The sequence below is a fragment of the Entelurus aequoreus genome, linkage group LG01 (assembly GCF_033978785.1).
Source record: "Entelurus aequoreus isolate RoL-2023_Sb linkage group LG01, RoL_Eaeq_v1.1, whole genome shotgun sequence".
Lineage (NCBI taxonomy): Eukaryota > Metazoa > Chordata > Actinopteri > Syngnathiformes > Syngnathidae > Entelurus > Entelurus aequoreus.
In genome coordinates, this window is record NC_084731.1 from 98961073 (window position 1) to 98971072 (window position 10000).

Consider the following 10000-nt stretch of genomic DNA (forward strand, 5'->3'; position numbering starts at 1 on the left):
ACTAACTGCGTGGGTGCTTGTAACTCAATTTTTGTCATGCAATTTTAGAGCATAACAATTGGCCGAGAGACAGATCTGATATCAAAACATTCTTGAGGTACCACTGGAAGTAGCATGAGGGTCTATAAAGTACTGCACTGTACCTGAGGATCTCTTGGGACACCTTCGGCGTCACCGAGTTCAGCAGCCCCCAACAGCCAGTAGTCAGTCCCACAGGAGAACAGTGTGGACAGGACTCCCGATGTTGCGGTGAACAAAGCGAAGAAGAGAAGCACATTTAAGTTCTCATTCCGTGTCAGAGAGCGTCGCTCCAACACACCGACGGTCGCCTCCATGTGTTCTCGGACTCGGAGCACAGCTATAGGATTTCCTCTCAGTGGGTAACCAGCCAGTGGAGGGACGGAAATAAATGCTGACAGCATGTGTTGAAAGAGATCAGTTTCAGACCAGGGAGGGGTAACGACATACTGAATGGAAAATAAAGAGAAATGTGTCAAAACATCTCCTTAGCATTTATTAGAACAGTCATAATGCACGTTCATACATTAATCTGTTTTTTTCTTACATGATCAAAATGTGATTGACAGCAAAAAGAAAGTTTGAAAGATAATTATCACCAAAGACTCACCACTGCGCATCAGAGCGTGGTTCTTCAGAATCTTAGACAACACAGATTATTGATGCATTTTTACCCCCCGCTTCCAGTAATCATGGTAGATTTGGTCATATTTTACGAGCCGTAATGAAGTATTCTGGTACAAAACATTTTTCGAAGGACAACCATTGGATGACGCATCTTTTATTTAGCCCCCTGGCAGACAACAAGCGAAGTGTTGGGACACATGTTGAGTAAGAAGGTTACAAACCTGTAAGGATGTTTGCCACGCAGAAATTAAACATTTACCAGCGATTATTAAACTATTTGCAGGAAACTAGATTGGAGTCTTCTTCACTTGTCCCTTCTAATTGATGGAGGATGTTGCTTGTTTGGTTCGCACAGCCACAAGGCTTATGTGACCGCCACAGCGTGAGGTCGTATGGCGCTTCATCCTTTTCCCCTCCAGCTGCGCTGGGCCCTAAGACATGACTCCGAACACGGGGTTGTGACGGCAGATGCTCGGCCCGATTTCCTCATAGTCTTTCTTGGTGTGGCACACTTGGTAGAACTCGGGCTGCCAAAACAATGTTTATGTAAAAAAATAATCACTCAAGTTGAATAAATCTTTTTTTTATTTTATACTTACGGTGGACGCCAGCATCGATCCTCCGAACCAGACGGCGTAGCGCTGCATGTGATGCGTGATGACCTGCACGTCAATGGGCTTTGGCTGTAAGGAAAGGAAAAAACAGCTAGAACTCTAAAATAGAACTCTCTACCGAACCGAATCGGGATCAGGAAGAAACTGTTCACTTCCTGCATACGCTTGAAACATTCTTGATAATTGTGATCCAAAAGTTGTTAACCAAAGTTTGGAAGAAAACTTTAATAGGGTTTACAATTAGGGATGATGTTTGATAAGGAATTATCGAGTTCGAGCCTATTATCGAATCCTCTTATCGAACCGATTCCTTATTGATTCTCTTATCGAGTCTAGATAGGTTGTTGTATATGGAAAAAAACACACAATATTTGGTTTAACAAAAGCTCACTTTTATTATATAATAAAAAAATAAAATCTAATACATAAATAAATATTGACTGTTACCCACCTAAAAAAATAAAATAAAATAAATAAATATTGACTGTTGTTACCCAAAGTATATTAAGTGGGATTTTTCAGAGAAACAAATATATACAGTAACACAAAAACAAGCTGTCTCTGTGATCACTATAGGTGTATAAATAATAATATAGTGTTAAATAAAATCAGTCCCTTGGGCACAAAACTGAAAATAATACAGCTCTCCAAAAAGTGCACTTCTGCTGCTATTTGACATAACTGTTTGTTATGATGCTTTGACATTTTTGCACTTTATTTCTTTATTGAAAGAAAATTCTATGAAGAGAAAAGTTATTTGCAAATGTGGTTACAATGCTAAAAAATGAAAAGTTAAAGCTAAAAAAAGAGCTAGAGAATACAACAACTACACTACCCAGCATGCAACGGGAGTTACGAGCATGCGCGGTAGCCCCGAAAAGTGTTGCATGTTGCCACGCTGTGAAAGTAAACGTCAAGAACTCAGCCAACACGCCTTGTCTGCATTATTTATAATTAGACAGACAACACATATTAAAAAAGGGAGATATATGTTGTATATATATGTATGTGCTGCGGTTGTTTTAAGAAGGTTGCGACAGCTGCCGTAAAGGAGGTGCGTTGCTAGCCTGGTTGCTATGTTTCCGGTTGGTCGTAAAAGTGTTGGTCATGTGTTTTACCCTGCTCAAATCTCTCAGTAAAGTTATTCGATGGATTATAGCTTTTGTTTTGAACTTTATTACACCTTGAAGCGCTTTTTCCCGTCCATTGTTTTCCTGCTTTCCCTATCTGCGCTTAATGACTGAGCTATATGACTCCATTTCTTGTGATGTCACGCGGAGCATTTCTGGTCGGGACGGGATTCAAATAAAGTATCAACTCTTTTCCTTTACTATAGTGGTCTCGATAACAGGTACCGGTTCTCAAAAAGGGATTCGAGTCCGAGGACTCGGTTCTTTTCTTATCAAACAACCGGGAAAACCGGTTTCGAGTATCATCCCTATTTACAATACATTTACTTGTGGCGGTACCCAACAATTACATTCAGACCACCATACACATTTGGTGCTGTCTTTTACATTTTTATTTAAGACATATATATTTTTGTTTCTGTAAATTATTTATTAATTTGTTTAAATTTGGTAGTGTTATTTATTAAAAAATATATCTTTTTTAATATGGCGCTGTCATTTATTTTATTTACTGCTGTCATTTATGTTTCTTTTGTTAATTTGCCCCAGTCATTTCAATTTTTATTTTACATTTGGCGATCATCAATTTGATTAAAAAGAAGCTGAACTCATTTACTTAATTTTTTTTATTTGGCACTGTCATTTCTTGTAATAAATGTTTTGGGGGCGCTATAATTCATTATATAGTCACAGTCTTTTTTTTTTTTAATTGGATACCATAATGTATTATATTTTGTAAATTTAGCACGGTCATATTATTTTTTAACTTGGCATTCATAGATTTTTATTTTTGGGGGGAATTTTTATTATTTTATGTTAAGTCAGTGCTGTCAGTTTTGTATTATTATTTAAAATATGGCACTGCAAATCTTTTTTAAATTTGGCATTTAACATTTATTTTTTATTAAACATAGCACTGTTATTATTTCTTGTTAGTTTGTCAATGTCATTTAAATTTTTATATCAAATTTGGCAGTCTTTTTTTTTTTATTTGACGTCTTTTCTTTTAAATAACGCTTTTGGTTATTGTATATTTTTACTTCATATTTAATTTAATAATTTGTTGTTGAAAAGCTCTATGGAGATGATGATTTCATTTTCCAGCATGATCTGGCACCTGCCCACAGTGCCAAAACCACCAGTAACTGGTGTACTGACCATGGCATTACTGTCCTCGATTGGCCTGCCAACTCCCCTGACCTGAACCCCGTAGAGAATTTGTGGGGTATTGTGAAGAAGAAGCTGAAATACACCAGACCCAATAATGCAAATGAGCTAAAGGCCGCTATTGAAGAATCCTGGGCATCCATAACACCTCTCAGCAATGCCACAGGCTGATTGCCTCCATGCCACACCGCATTGATGCAGTAATCTGTGCAAAAGGATTAATAATAATAATAATAATAGATTTTATTTGTAAAAGCACTTTATATTGAATAAACAATCTCAAAGTGCTACAGTGTATTAAAAAAATAAAATAAAATAAAGAAAACAATAAAGAAATAAATAAAAACAAAAACTAGAACAGCCAAATAGCTATAGCTAGTATGCACAGATCTAAAAAATTTTTTTTTTTTTTTAAAAGAAGGGCTTTTAAGCCTTTGTTGAAAGCATCCACAGTCTGTGGTGCCCTCAGGTGGTCAGGGAGAGCGTTCCACAGACTGGGAGCGGCGGAGCAGAAAGCCCGGTCTCCCATGGTTCGTAGCTTTGTCCTCGGAGGTTGGAGGAGGTTAGCTTGTCCGATTCCCAACCAAGTACTGAGTGCAATAATTGACATTTTCAAATGTTTGATTTTGTTTTGCTGTTGTAAATCTTTTTTTTTTACTTGGTCTGAGGAAATATTCTAATTTTTTAAAATATGATTTTTGAGTTTTCTTAAGCTGTATGCCATAATCAGCAATATTAAAATAATAAAAGGCTTGCAATATTTCAGTTGATGTGTAATGAATCCAGAATGTATGACATTTTCATGTTTTTAGTTGCATTACAGAAAATAAAGGACTTTATCACAATATTGTAATTTTCTGAGACAGTCCTGTATATAGTTACCTTACATGCAGCCGGCTTTCAAATTTTTTTAGCCCAATGCTATAGATATACCAGCAGACAGCGATCTACAAAACGGCAAATATTAAGAGGACGGAAGCGGCTTTTGGGAAGAAAAAAATGCAGTTGGATCAGCAGCACAAAGGAAGTGTAACGTCAGGCTCACTGCAACGCTCGCCGTTTGTCGCGGACATGGAGCAACAGAAGTAAAGAATCTTTAAAAACGAGTAGTCTTCAATAACACCAGACAAAGATGCTAGATTTAATGCTTGTCATTTTTAGTAAAGAAAATGTCACTAAAAGGATTGGAGAAGTCTCTAAAAACTTGAAAAATTCCCAACAAAGTACATTGCACAATAGGCAACAACAAATGAAAAATAGAGAAAAACGATATAATGTAGAAAAAGGTTTGTTAATACTAATTAATAATAACACATATGTTTTTAAATGTATGAATAACATTTTTAACCCTTTTTAAATATATGCATCAACGTTGAATATGCAAAATGTATGTCGTCAGTTTGGCCACGCCCTCACCACACTCCTAGCCACGCCCCCAACACCAAAGGTATATTGTCAATCCGGGGGACACCCTATATGTGCTTAGATGTTGTGTAGCTCTTAGGCTCAAATTAGCCTGAAGCCTTCCAAGTTTACCTTTTTGCAAATTATTTTATTAAAATACAGGAAAATACCAACTTTGTGTGATATTGGAGGACATTTAGATTTTAACGAGCTGACGAGCTTTGCACAACTAAACGTGCTGAAGGACGATTATATTGGAGACTCAATCCGTTTTTGCTGATGTCGGTGAGTGACATTTTGATACCAACATTGGATCGGGACATCCTAATAACGTCATCTACCCCCATAAACAGTTTAAATAATCTAATTTCTATTTTGGTCAGTGCCTCACTTTCACAAACACCTTACCTTTATGGAAATTATTTCAATAGTTGTAATATTGTGAAATACAATGCAATAAACACTGACTGCCCTTAGTTGTGTCTTACCTTCAACTTGCCACCGCTCAGCTCCTCACTGATTTTCAGCCGTGCGTCCACTGTCCGCTTAAGGTCCCTCTGCATACGCCTGCCAAAGTCTCGGAACATAGTCGATCCCCCAGAGAGCACAATGTTCTGCGGCACAGTTGACAAATTAGGACAACGCACACGCACATCATCTGCTTGCGGTGCCTTTCCACACCTTGTAGAGCGGACGGCGGACATCAATGGGGCAGTTCTGGATCACCTCATCTACCACCTCGGAGATGGGCTGTGTGAAATCTGGATTGGCAAACTGTGCAAAAGGAAAGTGGTTTAAAACGTCGTCTTTTGGGGGGAATGCAACTGATTCTCAAATAGAAGTGCTAGCACCTCAGGGTGGAAGAAAATCTCCGGCCCTAAGAAGCGCTCATAGCCGACATCTATCTGGAATTCTTTCTTGGTGATGGCGTTGACGCCTGTGTACTGCTTGATCCACTTGGACCCGTCTGTGTCGTACTTGTTGAACTCCTTGACTAGGTCAGGGCAAACGTAGCTGAAGCGTTCCTGCAATGCACAAGGAAGTAGATCATGTTCAGCTTTCTCTTTATTGCAAAGGCTGTAGCTCTACTGCCCTCTTGTGGACGCCCGAAGCAATGAATGACATATTCCGCTACCCATATAAATATGAGGAAGTAAAACCGACCTTGACAGCTTTAGCCGTCTCCAGCGACTGCTCAGGCGGGATCCCCACTTCTCGTTCTCTCAGCAGCTGCTGGATGAAGTAGGTAATGTCACGACCGGCGATGGGGATGTGTTTGATACAGCTGCCGATGACGTAGCCCTCCGCCTGCAAACAGGGAAACAGAATAAGGGCGGGAACTGAGTGAAACTAGTCAAGCACATGACCGGTCAACGCACCACTGGGATGACGTGTGTAACGCCATCGCCGCTGTCAATCACCGTCCCGGTCAAAGTCCGCTCGCCCACCTGTCGAGACGTCCAGGAGGCTGCTAGCGCCAGGACAGCCTGGTGACCACAATCAATATTATAACTTACAATCTGTATTAATTAGAGTCAAGCTCCCTATATATTCCCAAAAAGCAATAACCTGAACGGCGATGTAGAGGCCGGGGACGTTGAAGGACTCAAACATGATCTCTGCCGTGTACTCTCGGTTTTCTGGTGTGTTTAATGGCGGCTCCGTCTGTAGGGCGAGACACATTAGGGATGGGTGATATGGCTGAAAACTGTATCACGATATGGGATATCCGTTTCTATTGCGATATATATTGATATTGTTTTATTGGTCTAGTCCTATGCTTAATATGGGAAATTGGGATTCTACCAAGAGGAAGTAATGATCTTCAGGTTCTGCCCGCAGATACTTGAAGATGACCTGCTCCATGAACCTCTCCATCAGGTCCCAATCTTCTACTATTCCATGGCGGATTGGCCACTAGGAAAAATAAAAGCACGTCAATTTCCTGCTGAGGTCGGCAATCATGTTACGCATAGCAAAAAGGACAGCTCACCTTTGTTGCATATGATGGTTTATCGATGGCTTCATCTCCAATGAAAAAATCCAGATCATCAACGCCCTTCATCATCCTGCGCTGTGCCTGGTCGCCAACTTTTGCTGACTCTTTGATTGCAATGCCTGATCATCAGTTGAGAACATCAAATACAAAAGTTTAATTACAGTTCCTAACTTCGGCAACATAACCAAATACAGGGTACGTACACCTTTTCCATGGCCAAATTCAAGCCCTTTTTAAGGACTTCCAAGATACATTTTCCAGTACCCTTCAAAAGGCGAAAACCAGTGTGAATCAATCCATAGCCTTGTTGTTTTAGGTCACCAAATGCTGTCTGTAGGAAAAATACGGAAAATCTGCTAAAACCTAAGCCTAACATTGAAGCAGCAGTTATCATTAACTGAAAGGGGCATAGAAAATGAAGCAGTGTTTCTGTAGACTATTCAATGTCATTCGTGTTTGCAAACGCGTCTCCATTTGTGTTGTTTTTCACATTTCTTGTTCTTTTTCTTACTTACAGCACGGATTGATTCACACCGTATTTGTGCTTCTAAACTGCATAATGTGATATAAATACACGCACCCTCAAAATGTCAATTTCACTCATTTATTAACAAAACTGTTGCACATTAATATAAGGATAATACATTAATGGAAAATATTTTGTTTCTTTCACAACACCTCAGTCACCTTTCATTAAGCATATCTAGCCTTATAACTGGTTATGATAACAAATCGATTCTTAGTTGAGGTAAGTTCTTAACATTATAATTTATCATTGACAAGCGCTCGCTTTTTTCCCTTTCATAGCTCGCAATAACTGTCCGTAATTAACATGTAATCTAGCGCTGATCTCACAGTTTAGGTCTAGCATGTACCAAAAGTTTAGAAAACAAAACTTTAGCTAACGTTCGTTAACTTGTAGGGCTAGTAATCTCTCTGGCTTACCTTTCATATGACTCGAGAGATCCGACTCTCCCATTGCGAAAAACTGGATTTCCTGTTTGCATACTTTGCTGCAGGCTACACGTGGATTAGGTATTTATCCAAAGTTTTGTATTTGTCATTTTCCATCCAATGTTCATTAAAACGACATGGACCGATGCACATATGCTGTACATATCCAACGAAGTCAGACCTACACTGATACAATGTCCATTTCTCAGATGATATAATTGTTGATGACTGAAGTATGCTGATAGCAACCCAACTTAACCCCCCTGCCCCAACCCCCTCCGCATCCCAACCCCCTGATTGTGAATAATGTAAATAATTAAATGTATATACTCTGATGATTAACTTGTGTGATGACTGTATTATGCTGATAGCATATATTTGTACCATGAATTGATTTACGTGGACCCCGACTTAAACAAGTTGAAAAACTTATTCGGGTGTTACCATTTAGTGGTCAATTGTACGGAATATGTACTGTACTGTGCAATCTACTAATAAAAGTTTCAATCAATCAATCAATTAATCAATCACCACTGTCCTCTTGGGGGCGACAACAACCTAATGTAAGGGCTCGTGCAAAGCCAACAGATCAAGCGTGTAGCTTTCATTTTTAAAGTAAAATTATTTAATTTGTTTTCCATTATATAATTAGCCTATTGAGTCGGACTGCCGAGAAATATGATTCAAAACTAGGCTGCTCCATTACTAATGATTAATGTAACTATAGCTGAAAAAATAGTACAATAGCAATAGAAGAGACTATTCATCCCTGAACACCATGGAGTTCATGTAGGCTTAATGATGCACTTACATTATTATATCAACTATCAGAGACAGAAACTCTTCATTTAACATAATGTCCTTTTTCGCTGCTTCAACACAGCTCAATCAACACAGAAAAAGGCAAGGATGTCCGATAATGGCTTTTTTGCTGATATCCGATATTGTCCAACTCTTAATTACCGATATATACAGTCGTGGAATTAACACATTATTATGCCTAATTTGGACAACCAGGTATGGTGAAGATAAGGTCCTTTTTAAAAAAATTTATAAAATAAAATAAGACAAATAAATTAAAAACATTTTCTTGAATAAAAAAGAAAGTAAAACAATATAAAAACAGTTACATAGAAACTAGTAATTAATGAAAATGAGTAAAATTAACTGTTAAAGGTTAGTACTATTAGTGGACCAGCAGCACACACAATCATGTGTGCTTACGGACTGTATCCTTTGCAGACTGTATTGATATATATTGATATATAATGTAGGAACCAGAATATTAATAACAGAAAGAAACAACCCTTTTGTGTGAATGAGTGTGAATGAGTGTAAATGGGGGAGGGAGGTTTTTTGGGTTGGTGCACTAATTGTAAGTGAATCTTGTGTTTTTTACGTTGATTTAATAAAAATAATAATTTTTTAAAAAACGATACCAATAATAAAAAAAACCATACTGATAATTTCCTATATTACATTTATCGGCCGATAATATCAGCAGGCCGATATTATCGGACATCTCTAGAAAAAGGTAAAGTGAAATAACAGAGACAGGGCTTTGCTGTCCGTAACACACACCCACACACACACACACACAGTGTGGGTGGGTGGGTACGTGTGGTACACAGAACACCAATTTCCACACTTCTATTAGCCTCGGGTCCAGTGGACCCGGACATGTTATATATAATAGAAATGTGTAGGGGGGGTGTATGGTGTGTGGTCATTAATTATGTATTCTGACATATGTTCTTCACAGCCTAAAGTGAGTCTCAGTTTGAAAAATTAATTAATTGTATCATTTTTCTTTTAATAAAAAAATGACAACGGGTCCCACAGACCCGAACACCACACAAGGGTTAATAGTTAAAGACCAGTTTAAGATCAAACAGCACGGTGATGTCATCAAACCGTAGCTCTTTCATCTGTATTTACTTACATGATGGTATGATGAACTGTGGCTCCGTGTTTCCAGCATATCCCAGCTTCGTGTACCTACGGATGATCAAGATCAATCTTTAAATAGAATAAAAAGGTTTTTTTTCCGGAATTTGATGTAGGTGGAGGCGGCTAAAATAATGTTG

At 38.5% G+C, this 10000-nt stretch overlaps 2 protein-coding genes across 2 annotated transcripts in view; both read right to left on the bottom strand.

Moving 5' to 3' along the window:
• LOC133660016 (transmembrane protein 182-like) overlaps positions 1-631 on the bottom strand; it is a 9584-nt gene extending 8953 nt beyond the window's left edge. Inside the window, exon 1 of the mRNA XM_062063037.1 lies at positions 144-631. Coding sequence (XP_061919021.1) covers positions 144-422 — 279 coding nt within the window. The 5' untranslated portion in view covers positions 423-631. The remainder of the gene's footprint in view (positions 1-143) is intronic.
• A 152-nt stretch (positions 632-783) lies between these two features.
• The window catches only part of LOC133660009 (actin-related protein 3), a 9671-nt gene continuing 454 nt past the window's right edge, over positions 784-10000 (bottom strand). The window contains exons 2-12 of the mRNA XM_062063025.1: positions 9856-9911; positions 6954-7078; positions 6767-6877; positions 6530-6625; positions 6340-6447; positions 6125-6268; positions 5812-5985; positions 5642-5734; positions 5449-5574; positions 1245-1328; positions 784-1172 (exon numbers count right to left, since the gene is read on the bottom strand). Coding sequence (XP_061919009.1) covers positions 1077-1172; positions 1245-1328; positions 5449-5574; positions 5642-5734; positions 5812-5985; positions 6125-6268; positions 6340-6447; positions 6530-6625; positions 6767-6877; positions 6954-7078; positions 9856-9911 — 1213 coding nt within the window. The 3' untranslated portion in view covers positions 784-1076. The remainder of the gene's footprint in view (positions 1173-1244; positions 1329-5448; positions 5575-5641; positions 5735-5811; positions 5986-6124; positions 6269-6339; positions 6448-6529; positions 6626-6766; positions 6878-6953; positions 7079-9855; positions 9912-10000) is intronic.